At 45.4% G+C, this 16,574-nt stretch overlaps 1 protein-coding gene across 2 annotated transcripts; it reads right to left on the bottom strand.

Moving 5' to 3' along the window:
- Positions 1 to 912: 912 nt before the first annotated feature.
- BNIP1 (BCL2 interacting protein 1) lies at positions 913 to 15,835 on the bottom strand. Of its 2 annotated transcripts, XM_049874335.1 has the most exons (7): positions 15,717 to 15,835; positions 12,912 to 13,004; positions 7,345 to 7,436; positions 5,827 to 5,928; positions 4,838 to 4,956; positions 1,366 to 1,558; positions 913 to 1,250 (listed from the first exon to the last, which is right to left on the bottom strand). In XM_049874335.1, the coding sequence occupies exons 1-7, from the start codon at positions 15,798 to 15,800 to the stop codon at positions 1,244 to 1,246; spliced, it is 690 nt and encodes a 229-aa protein (XP_049730292.1). In that variant the 5' UTR covers positions 15,801 to 15,835; the 3' UTR covers positions 913 to 1,243. The 2 variants fall into 2 exon arrangements, with proteins under 2 accessions (XP_049730292.1, XP_049730293.1); XM_049874336.1 differs by having other exon boundaries at positions 913 to 1,558.
- Positions 15,836 to 16,574: the final 739 nt, after the last annotated feature.

Genomic DNA, 16,574 nt, shown 5'->3' with positions numbered 1-16,574 from the left:
TGACTCCATCCCTTCTGCTCAAATAGATCTGGACAGAACGTCTGTGGCCTGGCCTACCTTTCGGGAGCCCTGGGGTGGCAGCATGTGGGAGGCCCACAGACACTGTCAGAAGGACGCTGTCTGATGCTCTGTCAGCTATACACGCATTCTCATTTACTTCTCGAATTGACTCTACGAGGGTCTATATGGACTTTCACTCCCATTTTACAGATGAGGGAAAGTGAGGCTCAGTGAGGTATGGTACCTTGTCCAAGGTCATGTGGTCAGTTAGTAATAGAATCAAGACTCAAAACCAAGTTTCTGAACCAAGGTTCAAAGTCCATGTTCTTTCCACCTTCTCCTCGGCCTCTACATTCACCCCCGCCAGGTCCTCTGTGGCTATAAATAGTCGGGGAGGCTGGGATTTCAAGCATGAAGTCAGCCAGGCCTATAGCACAAGGAGATACCAACACCTCCAGGCTGGCCTTGCCCGGGCTACCCCCCTGGCCTCAACAGAACTCAGGCCCAGACAGGCCTCTGCTTCTCTCTCCTTGGTTATATTTAGCTCTGGACCGTAAAGATAAAGGTACGAGCCAGCCACTCAGTCAGCGCACACCCGCCACCTGGCCAGGCTGCCGTGCAGGGAAAGAGAAGCACGTCTGCCTCCGCCTTTTCAGGTGTTGGTGTAAGCCCCTCGATGGTGGCTGTCTGCACACTTCTGGAGAAGTCTGTGGACTCTTGCTCCTGTTGCTCCTTGAGGGAGGAGCCACGTCTCATTTCCAGTGTGTCTGGAATGTTCAGCAGCGTCTATAATACCCTGCGTGTGGCAGCTGCTTGATCATCCTTTGCTGAAAGGATAATCTAAGTCATGCCCTAAAAATCTAGACATCAAAAATAGATTACCAGAGAGACACATTTTAAAACCAAAGGTATTTCATTCTGTTAAATACAATCAAGTTTATTCAAGGAATGGACATGAGTGTTCGTCATCCTTCCCACTCTTTTTCTCTCTTCCCGCCACCAGATGTGGCATTGAGGGCCCCATGGGTGGGGGGAGGAGAGGAGGTCATTAAGTCCCCGGGGCTAGACTCTAGGTACCATATGCAGCAGCCAGCCGAGTGTGCAAGGCTCAGGCGGTGGGAGCCCCTGTCCGTGTGGGTGTCCTGATGACGCGTTTCCTCCACTGCTCAGCTCGCCCTCTGCCTGCCAGCCCCCTGCAGGAACCCAGGAGCTGGGCTTCCGTCCGACCTGCTCAGCCACTGGCTCAGCCACTGCAGCAAACAGGGGACCAGGCTCAGTATGGCAGTCAGGGCCAAAGCTCAGCAGTATGGATGGATCCTGAAACAGGAGTTCAAAGGGCCAAACCTGGGGGCTCTCACATCTTACAAGAATGGAAAGAGCCGCTTCTTCACGATGTAGAGGACAGTAGCAAGGAAGAGGGCCAGAGCAAGGAAAATGAGGAGCTTGTCTGTCAGCTCCCGGCGATTGTATTTTGTGATGAGCTTCCGTCCCAGCTGGATGGTTCCCGACATGGACTTAAACTCTTCATTTGCATCCAGGATAGTTCGTGAAGAAGTCACTGAAACAAAAGAGGGAAGGATCCTGACTCAGACCACACAGTGCAAAATCCAAAGACCTTGCTGGGCAGGCTGAGTGGCCAACACAGAACCCTGCAGCTGAAGCAGGTCGCTCTGAGCCAGAATTAAAGAACGTGAATAAGGTGGCAACGAGAACAAGGGCATAACAAGGAGAGACACTGCCCTAGGTCCCAGCCGGCCCAGAGAGTGACGTGGATGGTTTACATAAAACGTCACAGGCCATAACAAGGAGTCCCTGGACATGGCTATCACCCGGCAAATGGGCAGAAGGGCTTCCTCTCTTCACCACCAACCTGAGCTTTCTGAGGCAGTGAGGTGTCGCTGACGAGATGTATCACCGGCCACAGAAACTAGCCCAGGTCATCATGACAGCGAGGCTGGCCAGGCACTGTGAGGTGTGTATTGGGACAGAAGCTGGGGGAGGCACCAGGACTTCCCACCTGTGGCGCTCGCCCTGCCAGAACGCCTGGTGGTCATATCTGCTCCTTGCTGATCACGAGAGGGCAAGGGGGGCCTGGGTCCTGCTACAAGCCCTCCCACATCCCACTTCTTGAGTCCTGGGACACTGGTGGTAGCTCTAAAGAAGTGGGCACCTGTGCTCTGGCCACTCTGAAAAATAGAGGAGGCACGTGTCCCTTAAAGGCTCACTGTGTCCAGAAGTCAAATTAACTTGTGACTAAGGTATCTGGGCTCAATGCTGGGGGACGAAGCTTTAGCTGGCAAGCTCCTCCTAAAAAGTTTAACGAGGCATCAGAACATCCACTTAGTGAATTATGTGGTTTAATGAAAAGGCAAGGTATAAAGGAATGTATGTGAAATATTTCCATTGATGTAAGAAGGAGGGGATACAGAGTGTTTCATTTGCCTGTATTATACATGCTTGGAGGATCTCAGAAGGATAAAAAAGAGACTGGCAACAATGCTGCCTCTGCGGCGTGGAACTGGAAGACTGGGAGTCAGGGAGCACTGGAGTTGAAGGCAGACTCTCTTTCATGGATCCCCTTCTGTACTGTCTAGAGCTATGCTGACCACACAGTGGCTACTCCTGAGCATGTGAAATGCAGCTCATCCAAACTGAGATGTCTGCAAGTGCAAAACACATACAAGATTTCAACGACTTAATATTAAAAACAACTCAGTAATTTAAGATATTAATTGCATAGTAATGTTTTGTATATATTGAGTTAAATGTTAAAATTAATTTCACTTGTTTCTTTTTACCTTTTTTAATGTACCTCCTAAAAAATTTTAAATTACATATGTGGTTCACATTATATTTCTCTTAGTCCTGTTGTAGGGTTCTTCTTTTCCCTAACCATGCACGTCTGTTACCTTTCCACAAAATAAAAAGTCAACATGTAAATAAAAGAAACTACCAGAGGGAACAGAGCAGCATTTTGAAAAAGGCAGATGAGGGAGAAAAACAAACACGATAGAAATCCCTCTCAGCCTTCTTTTCCCATGCCTGCGCTGCCATTTCAGGAAGTTATTAAGTGCAAGCCTAATAAGCTTTCCTTTTAAAAACTTTTTTATTACAGAGAATTTTAAGCCATTACAAAAGTAGAGAGAATAGTATCACGAAATGCCATATACCCATCACCCCCACCCAAGAACCACCAAGCCCCTGGCAATCCTGTCCCATCCTTACTCCCATCCAGTCGCCGCCCCCACCCCCATCCCTGTGACCCTGAAGCAAGATCCAGACATCATATCCCTAATGGGATTTTAAATCAAGCTGAACTTTTGAACCAGAAGGAAAGGGTTAAGAGCTGTGTTCTTCTCTTCCTTCAACAGATATCTCTTCTACAAGATGTGCCCCCAAGAACAAGCCCCAGCCTGGGCACCCTCTTACACCTCAGAAACCATCATCAGCATTTGTGTTTCCCTCACACCACTTAAATACATTCTCTGTGCGGGGAGCAGGGAGGACAGAGCGTCCCCTCACCACACCAGAGCCCAAAAGCCCCCGACTCAAGGGCCAAGTACGCTCCTCCCTTTCTCCAAGGCCTCTCCCAAGGCTCAGGCGTGCCCACACTGCAGACAGGAACCGCCAGGCTGCTTCTGAGCCACATTCTCAGATACTTTTCCAACCCAGGCCCTGACGTTGGGGCAAGCTGCTTGCTTTCCTCCTGCTTCTGCCTGTTCATATGGTGCATGGGAAAAACACAGTGGTTCAAAATGATAGACTTTTTAAGGGTGATAATGGTATTTTGGTTTTTTCTGTTTTTTTTTTTTTTTTTTTAAGAGTCCTTTATCTTTTAGAGACATACTGAGGTATTTATTACTGATGTCTGGGCTATGCTTCAAATTAATCCAGATGGTGTTAACCAATGTCATACAACAATGTGTGTACTGTTTGATGAGAAACTAGTTTGTTCTGTAAACCTTCACCTAAAGTTCAGTTTAAAAAAATGGAAAAACATTATTATTAAAGAGTCTTAATCAGAAGTTTCATTAACTATTTAAAAAAAAAAAATTAATTCAGATGGGGGATGGGGTGAGGGTAGAGTTGAAACAAGATGGGCCATGAGTTGAGAACTGCTGTAGCTTGGTGGTGGGTTCCTGATACCACGACCTCTACTTTAGCATGCAAGTGAAATTTTCCAAAAGTGTCTCAAGGAATAAACTCTTTCTCTGCTTTCCTAATACTGACGGACTCTGGAAAAAGCAGATACTCTTCTGCATTACAGGAAACGCTATGAGAAAGCTGTTGGGGAGAAACAGATGGTCTCAAGCAGCCTCTCACTAAATCTTTTAAAAGAAACTCATAGTAAAAATGACACTTGAGAGGATAATTCTAAGCTCAGGTCCTAGCAGTCCTGCCGGTGGCTGACACGCCACACTTCTCTCAGAGCAGTGATTTCCACCTGCCTGACGTAAGTGTCCCCAGATCCCTCACTAAAAACCAGCTCCCAGGCTGCTCCCCAAGCCTTGGACACTGGCTCGCCATGAGAGTGCCCGTGGATTCGGCTTTTCACTGGAGCCCCTGGGAATGGAACGCTTCTGCTGGGGAAACCTTGATGGAATGGGAAGGTGCTGCGGGGGGAGGGGGGGACAGTTTTCTAGTACATCTACCATAACCAAAACGAGAAGAGGCAGCATATCCTCACTCTGGGTAAGATCAGGCTATCAAGTCATCTTACAAGTGAGAAGCCATGCAAGTCAGTGAGCTTTGGGTGAGCAGAGGGAAGGCGGTGCCAGCACAAGGGCCTTGGAGCCAGTGCTCTGGGAGACGGTTCCTACTCCAGGCCCAGCCTTACCTAGGGTCTGCATGGCTTCCTTGCTCTGCTGGACCTGCTGGGACATCATCCTGCTGATCCCCATGAGGCTCTCTGTGATGGTGCTGGACGTCTGGGCCAGGCTCTCTTTGGTGGTTTTCCTAGAAGTCCAGTACAGGGGTAGAAGGTATGTCAACAAAAACCAGGCTGCAAAAAAACCCCACATTCAAATGAGATGCTACTTTTTACCTAGTAAATTGGCACAGATTTTATAAATGACCACAGTCAGTGCTGGCATGGGTGTGCCCAGACCACACTCTTGCAGACTAGGAGAAACATAAACTGGAATGTAATTGGAAACCAACGTGGCAGTCCGTATTAGCAGCCTTAGAAATGTTCATGTCTTGGACCCAAGAAGAAACCCTGGTGGCGTAGTGGTTAAGTGCTACGGCTGCTAACCAAAGGGTCGGCAGTTTGAATCCGCCATGTGCTTCTTGGAAACTCTGTGGGGCAGTTCTACTCTGTCCTATAGGGTTGCTATGAGTCGGAATCGACTCAATGGCACTGGGTTTTGGTTTGGACCCAATAATCCACTCCCTGGGAATCTCTCCAAAGGAGATACCCAAACTGTGGACAAAGCCTTACGTTCTAAGATGTGCCCTGGTATACTGTTTATAATACTGAAAAACTAGAAATATAAACACACACAAATAGGGAACTGGTTAATACAATTGCTTAATACTATGTGCTATTAAAATTATGTTGAAAGAGTTTTTTTTTTTTTTTTTTTTAATGGGCAAAGGAAGAAGAGCAGGATCCTAAATTGTACACTACAATTTCACTTTGTTAAAAAAAACATGCAAGAAAAAATAATGGGAGAAGGCAGTCTATCACAATGTTCATGAGTAACAGGATTATGGCTTATTTTCACTTTGAGATTCACACTTTATCAATTTGCACGTATTTCTTTCACACTTTTAAGATAAAGTTACTTATGTAATCAGAGCCCCGAAAGACAAAAGGAGAGGTACCTCTGCCTTAAAAGCTCTCCTCCCTGAAGAAGCTCCGCTGTCTCTAGATTGTCGATGGCAATTTTGCAAGTGAGATTTGCTTTCCTCCATGAGGTCTGATTGCTGGAATCAGAGGATTATGCGTGAGTTCCTGCTGACTCCACCAGGCTGTCGGTTCAAACCACAGCAGTTCTTCTTTCTGGCAAGGGAGGGACGGGGACAGCCACCAGGTCTAGCCCACCGGCTACTGCTCCCTCCCCTTGGTGGCCAGCGACTGCTCTGCTCAGGCCCCAGCACCTCCCCTCAGACCAGTGTTTACACTCTGAGCGCCCTCGGTGGCACAGGGGAACAGAAGTCACACATTATAAAGTAATGACTAATGCACCACCTACTTATCACACTGGTTGCCACTCACCCCCCTGCCCCCACTAGCCTCTACCATGCCCACGTCTTTGTCAGCTCCTCCTGACTGTCGCGTGTTATAAACACAGCTGTGTCTGTGAGAATGATGCTGAGGGATTACTCAAATCAGAAGCAAAGCCAAAGCCAAATAAAGATCTGGCAGAGTGAGACCAATTAACAAGGACATAGAAAAAAACTACGAGGATAATGACACAGCAGAGGCTTCCGAAGAGAATGATCTGAGTACCAGGGTCTGGGGGAAGTTAACAGAGCCTAAAATATTTTCCTTTGCCTTTATGATTATAAGGCAAAGGTTAAATGTGAAGAGAGGTGTCGTTTCATGTTGACAGACAATTTTGTTGGAAAAGTTACACCTCCCCAAATCACTATCAAGAGTTAGCACGTAGCTGCAATTAAATAATCAAGGATTAGCATACAGCTGCAATTATAACGGAAATTTTGTTTAATATAACATTAAAAAACAAACAAAAAACAACCCATTGCTGTCAATTTGATTCCAACTCACAGTGACCCTACAGGACACAGCAGAACTGCCCCACAGGGTTTCCAAGGAGCAGCTGGTGGATTTGAACTGCTGACCTATTGGCTAGCAGCCAAGCTTTTAACCACTGTGCCACTAACATAACATTAGGCTTGTTTATACTTTTTTGCTTCATTTTTTAAGGTAAAGGCCTATTCAAAACTTTCTGAAATTTTGATCCACCTTAAGTACCTTCACTTTAGTGGACTTTTTCTGGTACCAATTATCCTCAGATAATCACCATGAGTCAGAACTGACTCGAGAGCAACAGATCGTTTTTGTTTGTTTGTTTTGGTATCACCAAAGCAGGGGCTGACTTGATGACAGCTAACAACAATATTTACAAAAGCAGTCATTTTTTTGTTTGTTCTAAAAAATATAAAATAACAGTGTAATGTTCTAAGCTACACACACCTGCCTATACACCCCCTGCCTGTCCCATTGGAAAATGACTGACCTGGAGAGCCCATCCAGCCTGTGTGTGTAGTGACACAGTGAAGTCATCACTAGCAGGCTCAGCAGGCAAACCCACACACCTGCCTCACGGGGAACCACCGACCAGGCTGCTGGCAGGGGGCCCAGGCCCACCCACCTACCTGAGCATCTGCTTCTTATGATTCGCCACTTCCTGGAGCAGAGCTTGCTTCTCCGACTCTTTGTCTTGCTCTTTAGCCGACTGCTCGAGCTCCTTTGGGGGAAAATAGCTCTATATTAAAATGACTTTAAAAGTCAATATAAAAACAGAGGAGCACTTTTGTTTCTGGCAAGGTCACACAACAGCACTTGAAAACATTCCTAAAACAGGATACTTAGGAATGCTAGGTAACATATAACAAGCATCCTTTAAATGTATAGCTGCGTTTGCAAGTTTGAGAACCACATATACAAAGATAGCTTATCAGGTCCTCACTAGGGTGCAGGGATACATGGGTGATGCTCAAGGAGCTGACATTACGGGTGGGAGGAGAAATTAATAAGTATGTAATGTACTGGTGAGGTAACTAAATGATTGAAGGAAATAAACACTAGGGGAGCATGCAGACATCTGACCAGTGGGAAACTGAAGTCATGCTGGGTTAAAGAAAGGTCTTTTAGGAAACTGGATGAATCAGCTTTAAAAATAAACGAATGCCCCCAGAAACTCTGCTAACTCAGAACTTAAATCACTCCTGTAGCCCACTTTTCAGCCAAAGGTTAGACAGGCCTATAAAACAAATGGAACCCCTGGGGGCGTAGTGGTTAAGAGCTATGGCTGCTAACCAAAAGGTCAGCAGTTCAAATCCACCAGGTGCTCCTTGGAAACCCTATGGGGCGGCTCTACTCTGTCCTCTAGGGTCACTATGAGTCGGCATCAGCTCAACAGCCATGGGTTTGGTTTTTTACGGGTATAAAACAAACAATAACACATGTGAGGACCATGCTTCTTAGTTCAATCAAATACACAAGATCAAATGGGCAACTCCTGCCCAACTGCAAGACGAGACAGCAGGAAGGGACAGAACTGAAAAAATGGACACGGAACGCGAGGCGGAAACAGGGAGAGTGCTAGAGTGCTGTCACATTGTGGGAACTGCAACCAATGTCACAAAACAATACGTGTATACATTTTTGAATGAGAAACTAACTTAAGCTGTAAGCTTTCACTTAAAGCATAATAAAATTAAAAAAAAAAAAAAGAAATGAATGTCCTTCAATAGAGAAGTGGTTAAACAAATTAGGGTATATCTATATAACAGAATACTATGCAACCATAAAAAAAGAAGAGGAAGCTCTCTGGTACTGATTTGGAAAGATTTCTAATATGCAAGTTTAAAAAAGCAATGTTTTAGTATGCTGTTATATAAAAAAGGAGTAAGAAATAAGAAAATATATTTGTCTTCTTTAGCATGAGAGTAGAGAAACTCAAGAAAGATAGGTAAGAAACAACTAAAAATGGTTACCTGTTTGGGAGAGGGGAACAGAGCAAATAAAGGGGATAAAAACATACATACACATATATAAACCATGTGAAAGTAAACCACAAATAGAAAACCACACTCATTAAATCAGTCCTGGGGATGGTGGCAGAAAGAGATCAGCTAGCTACAGGGGCACTGTTGAAATTCTTAAAGTTAACGCTTATGGCAAAAAGTACACATATTTAAAATTGGCCTGGAAAATTCCTGTTCCTCAGGAACCCAACTGGCCAGCTTTTCTGCCAGCTTTGGAACAGGCCACTCTGCTGGCCTGGCATTTGGGGCCATGTCGTAGGAAAAGCTCAAGTCTTTAAATGCCAGTACCACACACAGTGAGACCAGGTGCCCCAAGACACACTGAGGGATGGGCAGATCCATGGCACCCACCTCACCCTGGAGGAGGGCCCAGCAGTGGAAACACCTATACTCTTCCAGCTCCTCCTTCTCACTCTCTAGTGTCTTTTGAGGAAGAACATAGAGCACAGCTGAGTTCAGGAATGTTAAACATGCATATGACATGACTGGTGACTATAGAAACAGGAGGAGGCTGAGCACACTGATGACAAGAAATTGGTAATGGACTGAGGGGAAACAAGTGGATGGGTTGGAGAGGGTGGTTAGTTGTCAGTTAGGTGCCATCAAGTCAGTTTCGACTCAGAGCGACCCTATGTACAATAGAAGGAGACACTCCCCAGTCCTGTGCCATCCTCATAATCGTTGTTATGCTTGAGCCCATTGTTGCAGCCACCGTGTCAACCCATCTCGTTGAAGGTCTTCATCTTTTTCGATGACCCTCTACTTTACCAAGTATGATGTCTGTCTGAGTCATCTAGTGCTGCTACAGCAGAAGTACCACAAGTGGTTGGCTTTAACGAAGAGAAGTTTATTCTCTCACAGTCCAGTAAGCTAGAAGTCTGAATTCAGGGCGCCGGTTCCAGGGGAAGGCTTTCTCTCTCTGTTGGCTCTGGAGGAAGGGCCTTGTCATCAGTCTTCCCCTGGTCTGGGAGCATCTCAGCACAGGAACCTCAGGGTCCAAAGGACGCGCTCTGTTCCTGGCACTGCTTTCTTGGTGGTATGAGGTCCCCATGTCTCTCTGCTCACTTCTCTCTTTTATATCTCAAAAGAGACTGGCTTTTAAGACACTAATCTTGTAGACCTCATCAATATAACTGCTGTTAATCCATCTTATTACATTGCAGTGATAGGATTTACAACATTAAGGAAATTCACATAAAATTGTGGACAATCATACAAGGGAACCATGACCTAGCCAAGCTGACATATTTTGGGGGGACAGAATTCAATCTATGACATTCCATCCTTAAAAAAAAAAAACTTCCATCCTTTAGCCCCCCAAAATTCATGTCCTTGCCATATGTAAAACATTGTCACCCTATCATATCATAGCAGAAGTCTGAATCAACTCCAAGTCCAAAAACCAAAAACTCTTCCTCATCTGTGAAATCTAGAATACAAGTTATCTGCTTCCAAAGATACAATGGCAGAATAGGCACAAGCTAGACACTTCCGTTACAAATGGGAGAAACTGGAGGGAAAGAAGGAATAATAAGCACCAAGCAAGTCAGCAGAACACATTACATTAGCCCTCAAGGCTTTGAAAATAATCCTCTGTTCTCTGAGTCAATTTACACAATGGCCCTGCCCTCCAGACTCTAGGTATTGGCCACGCTCTCCAGATTCTGAGTGGAGGCCCCTCAGCCCTGGGCTTCAGCTCTGCCTTCCAGGCCCACTGGGACGGCAGCTCTGCTTCCTTGGCTTTAGACACACCATTATCCTAGTCCATCTGAGTGGCAACTCCACCTTAGAAACACCAGAGGCCATGGCTCTACCCTTTGAAGCCCCAGAAGCCCTGGCCATACCTTTTTTTAAAAAAAAATAATTTTTATTGTGCTTTAAGTGAAAGTTTACAAATCAAGTCAGTCTGTCACACATAAGCCTATATACACCTTACTCCGTACTCCCATTTGCTCTCTCCCTAATGAGTCAGCCCGCTCCCTCCCTCCAGTCTCTCCTTTTGTGACCGTTTTGTCAGTTTCTAACCCTCTCTACCCTCCCATCTCCCCTCCAGACAGGAGATGCCAACACAGTCTCAAGTGTCCACCTGATACAAGTAGCTCACTCTTCATCAGCATCTCTCTCCAACCCATTGTCCAGTCCCTTCCATGTCTGATGAGTTGTCTTCGGGAATGGTTCCTGTCCTGGGCCAACAGAAGGTTTGGGGACCATGACCACTGGGATTCTTCTAGTCTCAGTCAGACCATTAAGTCTGGTCTTTTTATGAGAACTTGGGGTCTGCATCCCACTGTTCTCCTGCTCCCTCAGGAGTTCTCTGTTGTGTTCCCTGTCAGGACAGTCATCGGTTGTGGCCGGGCACCATCTAGTTCTTCTGGTCTCAGGATGATGTAAGTTTCTAGTTCATGTGGCCCTTTCTATCTCTTGGGCTCATAGTTATTGTGTGACCTTGGTGTTCTTCATTCTCCTTTGATCCAGGTGGGTTGGGACCAATTGATGCATCTTAGATGGCCACTTGTTAGCATTTAAGACCCCCGACGCCACACTTCAAAGTGGGATGCAGAATGTTTTCATAATAGAATTTATTTTGCCAACTGACTTAGAAGTCCCCTTAACTGGCCATACCTTTTGAGCCTAAGGCAGCTCAGCTTCTTGTGTTTCTTGTTCCTTCAGCTACTGCTACCTGGTTTCTTGGCCTCTTGGCTCCACAGTCCTCATGCCCACATCTGCCCTACTGAGGCAAGTGTTCCAAAGCTCAGTAGCTCCACTGATAAGTGCCTGGAGGCACCCCACTCCACCAGGAAGCTTCCTGCACACAGCCATTCAGCTCTCTTGTTCCACGGGTCAGCAAGCCTCACTCCATCAGTAAGTGCCCAGAGGTACCCCACTCCGCCAGGAAGCCTTCTGTGCACAGGCACTCAGCTCTCTCACTTCGTGGGTTGGCTCCAGTGCTGTCTGGCGCTGGTCTCCTGGTTCTACTGCTGCCACTTCTCTGCTGCTGCTTCCAATCCTTTGCTGCTGCCGGTCCTCTATCCACTCACAGTTTCAAAGCCACTTCCAAATTTTAGATATCTGTTAGAGCAGCACCCCACTCCTGGTTCCAAGTTCTGTTTTAGTCATCTAGTGCTGCTATAACAGAAATACCACAAGTGGATGGCTTTAACAAAGAAAAGTTTATCTTCTCACAGTCCAGTAGGCCAGAAGTCTGAATTCAGGGCGCCAGCTCCGGGGAGGGCTTTCTCTCTCTTTCAGCTCTGGAGGAAGGGCCTTGTCATCAGTCTTCCCTTGGTCTGGAGCATCTCATTGCAGGAATCTCAGGTCCAATGGACGCAATCTGTTCCCGGCACTGCTTCCTTAGTGGTATGAGGTCCCCATGTCTCTCTGCTCACTTCTTTTGTATCTCAAAAGAGATTGGCTTAAGACACTACCTAACCCTGTTTTTAAAAAAAAATAATAATAATAACCCTGTAGACCTCATCAATATAATTGCCACTAACCCATCTTATTATATCATAGTGATAGGATTTACAACATTTAGGAAAATCACATAAAATTGTAGACAATTATAAAAAGGAACCATGACCTAGCCAAGTTGACAGATGTTTTGTGGGGACACAATTCAATCCATGACAAAGTCCTTCTCCAGGGACTGGTCCCTCCTGATAACACGTCCAAAGTATGTAAGATGAAAGTCTTGTCATCCTCACTTCTAAGGAACACTCTGGCTGTGCTTCTTCCAAGACATATTTGTTCATTCTTCTAGTAATCCATAGTATATTCAATATTATTCGCCAGCACCATAATTCAAAGGCATCGATTCTTCTTCGGTCTTCCTTATTCATTGTCCAGGTTTTGCGTGCATATGAGGTGCAGAAAGTGGTAGAGAACAGATGATAGTGGAAGTGACCTCAGGGTTTTCAGGTTGAAAAGTTCCGAAGACAGTGCTGCCCTGCATCCACTTGCTGACACAGCTGGCAGTGCTCTGCAGTCAGAAGTTCTTCATCTTTACCTGGACAGCAGGTTAGTACAGAGTCACCCTCACTGTCTAAAGGTTTACTACTCCAGCTACTACTGAAGATCCTGGACAGCTCTGAAGCATCCACTGATGCAGAGGTTAGTCTCAGGACTGAGCCCCCTTCACTGTCATCAAACATCTTGGTTCTGTAGCCACTCACCTGTATTCTGTGCCGTAACTGCTGAAACTTCTCTTTCACTTTAGCGTTCAGTTCAGTAAGTGCACTTAATGGTCCTGAACAATCGCGAATATCCTAGGACACATTGAAGAGAAGAAGGAGAAATTAAACCATCTGTACCGAGAGACAGTTCTCCTAGACCACAGCTAAGGTTGGCCTACTAACTGTCATTCATCCCAATATCTCGTTGACCTCTGCCACACAACCAAAACCATTATTATTTACATTTTTCTCATCCCGCTTCAGAATAATGTTGAACAGATAACATAAAAGCAAACCAAGAAATGCAACTCTGGCTTGACCTAGTTATTAGTCCCTAAATTTTTTTTTCTTTAAATTTTAATAAAGTAGCCCTGGTGGTACAGTGGTTAAAGTGCTCAGTTGCTAACCTAAAAGCTGGTCGTTCAAGCCCACCGGCCACTCCATAGGAGAAAGATGTGGCAGTCCGTTTCCATAAAGATTACAGCCTTGGAAAACTTATGGTGCAGTTCTACTCTGTCCTGTAGGGTTGCTATGAGTCAGAACCGACTCTGCGGCAATAAGCGTTTTTTTTTTTTTTTAAAGTTTAACAGGAGTCCCTGAGTGGTGCAAACTTCTGAAAAATCGGCCATTGAAAACCCAATGGAGCGCAGTTCTACTCTGACAAACATGGGGTTGCCATGAGTCAGAATCGACCAGAAAGCACCTGGTTGGTTAAAGTGTAACAAAACATCACCTGACCAGTATGAAGGGTTTATTATAACTTTAGATCTTTCCAACTTGAAAATCATGATGCTTATATTTCTGTCATCATACAAGATTAATGGTTTCAAACCATCTATTATAAATCACAATGTCTACAGACATATTTAGGGATTTAGAATTTGTTTCTGGACATTCAGAATTACTGGGGCTAGGTTTTAGAGTGGCTCTAGAACCAGACTATGTGTATCCAAATTCTGGCTGTAGCAATTTATTAGTTGTGTAAGTTTGAGAAAGTTACCTAAATTCTCTCTGTCTCAGTTTCCTTATTACTTATCTCAAAGACTATGTATGTTTAGAAAGCTTTGAGCAGAGCAGCTGGAACACAGTAAGTGGGCAGTGAATGTAGCTATTATGAATCTCTCTCATTAGCAATTACAAGAACCCAAATGTTAGAGAAAGGGGCCTAAACAATTTAGATTGTGTGAAAAGGTCATTTCATTTGTATGAGCTCTCAATTAATTTTTCTAGAGTTGTCTCAGAAGTTTTGTGGCTTAATACACATGAGATGTGATGTTCAAGTGTTTGCATCAAGTTTCTTCACTTGTTCTCTGGCTTACTCCTTAAATCACACACCCTTGCACCATATGATAAACTGCTAATTTGGTTTATTCTGCATATGTTCTACCCAAGAAGTCCTACTTTCCAAACTTTGCTTTTTGCCATAACTTGTTGCAAATTCTGAGTCTACGTCTAACATTTAATGACAGTTTGTTGGAAGCAAAAATGACTCGCTTAAAGCTAAGATTATATGAGACCAGAAGAACCGGATGGTGCCCAGCTACCATTACTGGACATTTTGATCAAAGATTCTATAGAAAAATCCTGGTCAAAAGGGGGGTAATGTGAAACAGATTTTCAAATTCTCATGGAATCTATAGACTTTCTGGAGCCATGGAGGCTGGATGAACCACTGAATCTACTGCCCTTAATCTTTAAACCTTAAAGCAAAAATATCTTCTAAAGTCTTCTTTAAACCAAACAACAGTTTAGCTTAATTTAGTAAAGAATGTCTGCCTTGAACATTGTGCTCTTTTTAAGATCTATCTCTACAGGATCAAATTGAGAACAGCAATTTGAAAGCTTAGATAGGAAACTTAAGGGGCAGTGAGTTTGTCAATGGGGGAGGAACAATTTAGAAAAAGAGGATGAGAATGGTTGCACAACTCAAAAGAATAATCAATGTCACTGAACTGTATATGTAGAAATTGTTGAATTGGTATATGTTCTGCTGCATATACTCTGAAGAACAAAAACAAATTTAAAAAAATTTAAAAACTAAGGTTTAAAACTCTGGATTTCCTTTTGGTAAACTTAGGGAACTACATTCCTAACTCTTGCTGTTGTCAACTGATTTATTGCACTACTGCCTCTCACCTTAAATGGTAGTTTAAGGGCCCTGATGATGGGTTAAAGCAAAACACTTCAATTCCCCCATACACTAAACAGAGGGACTCCCTAAAGTCCTTTCCCCGAGCAGACTTCTCTTGTCCCGGTCCTAGTTTTGCACCGTCTTTGGATTCAGGCATTCGCGCTTTACTCAATTTCCTCATTTGCGGTCCACGTTACATTCATTTCACCCGGTGCCTACATGCCAGGTGGTGCCACGGGGCACCCGGCAGGGCGCGGAGCTAATGGCCCCCCCGCGAGGCTATCGCGGGAAAGCGGGGGGGGGTGTCAAAGGCGGGGGCAAGCAGCCACTAAGAGGGGAATAACGGGGTGACAGGTATGTTGTGAGGTAGTCGGAGGCGGGGCAAGGCCAGGGAGGGGAGGCCACAAAGGGGAGGCTGGGCAGAGGCGGGCGACATGGGAGTGGTCCGAAAGGGAGCAAGCCAACGGCACCCGGATGGAGGATCAAGGCCAACAGTTACCAGGACTTGACCAAATGGGTACGACATAGGGGTACTCGGCCACCCGGCGGGGCCAAGAGTCTCGAAGAACTGACCAAGTGGGGACAGTTCGGGAGAGAGACCGCCGAGCGCCCAGGAGGCCGACGGAGCTTGGATTAGGGCGGCTGGAACCCGGCAGGGTTCTGGGAATTAGTACCTGGATAAGCGCCTTCACCTCCAGATCGAATTTGACAATCTCTTGGTTACAGATCCGGACGTGGACATCTTGGGGTGCCGCCATGTTGGGACGCCTACTACGGACAGCGGCGGTGCCCAAAGTTCAGATGCGTTTTCGCACCTCCTTCTTTCCCTCCCCTCCTCGTCTTGCAGCAGCGCCACCTTAAGACCGGTTTGAGTGTGGCAGGAGCGAGAGGTCGGCACCGAAACTTCTAACGCGGGCTCTTGATAGTCATTTGCAAAGGTTTCCTAATAACTAGGCATTCTGGCGGCTAAGTGGATGAGAGCTCAGTCTGTTAACCAAAAGGTGGGCAACTCGAATCCACCAGCCGCTCCTTGAAAACCCTATGGGGCAGTTCCACCCTGTCCACAGGGTCGCAGTGAGTCGGAATCAGCTCTACGGCACACAACAACCCCGACACATGGGGAAAATCAGCCTCGCCCCTTGGTTTTACTGTTATAAAACCAGGCCGAAGAGAATATCAAAAACGGCTGACAGTGGCCTTTCCCCGTCTTCCGCCAATCACTCTAATGACTTTTTAAATAGAAGGGAAAAAAAAGACTGGAAGAAAAATGGTAATTGGGATGTCTCTTAGCGGGTTCTGGGAAGTGGAATTAACAAGTTTTTAAATATTCCTTTAAACTTTTTCACACTTTCTAGAGTGAGTATAAATTGTGGGGTAAAAGAGAAAATGGTAAACATATATATATATATATATATATTTTTAACGTATGGAATTCAAGGCAAGTGGCTTGAGCACCTCCTGTCACCTCATCTCACTGTCCGGATATTTCTAGAACCCAGAATTGATTAAGTCACCTCCCTGCTTACACCCCT

The sequence above is a fragment of the Elephas maximus genome, chromosome 2, assembly GCF_024166365.1.
Source record: "Elephas maximus indicus isolate mEleMax1 chromosome 2, mEleMax1 primary haplotype, whole genome shotgun sequence".
Lineage (NCBI taxonomy): Eukaryota > Metazoa > Chordata > Mammalia > Proboscidea > Elephantidae > Elephas > Elephas maximus.
This window is presented reverse-complemented; position numbering and strand designations above follow the sequence as displayed.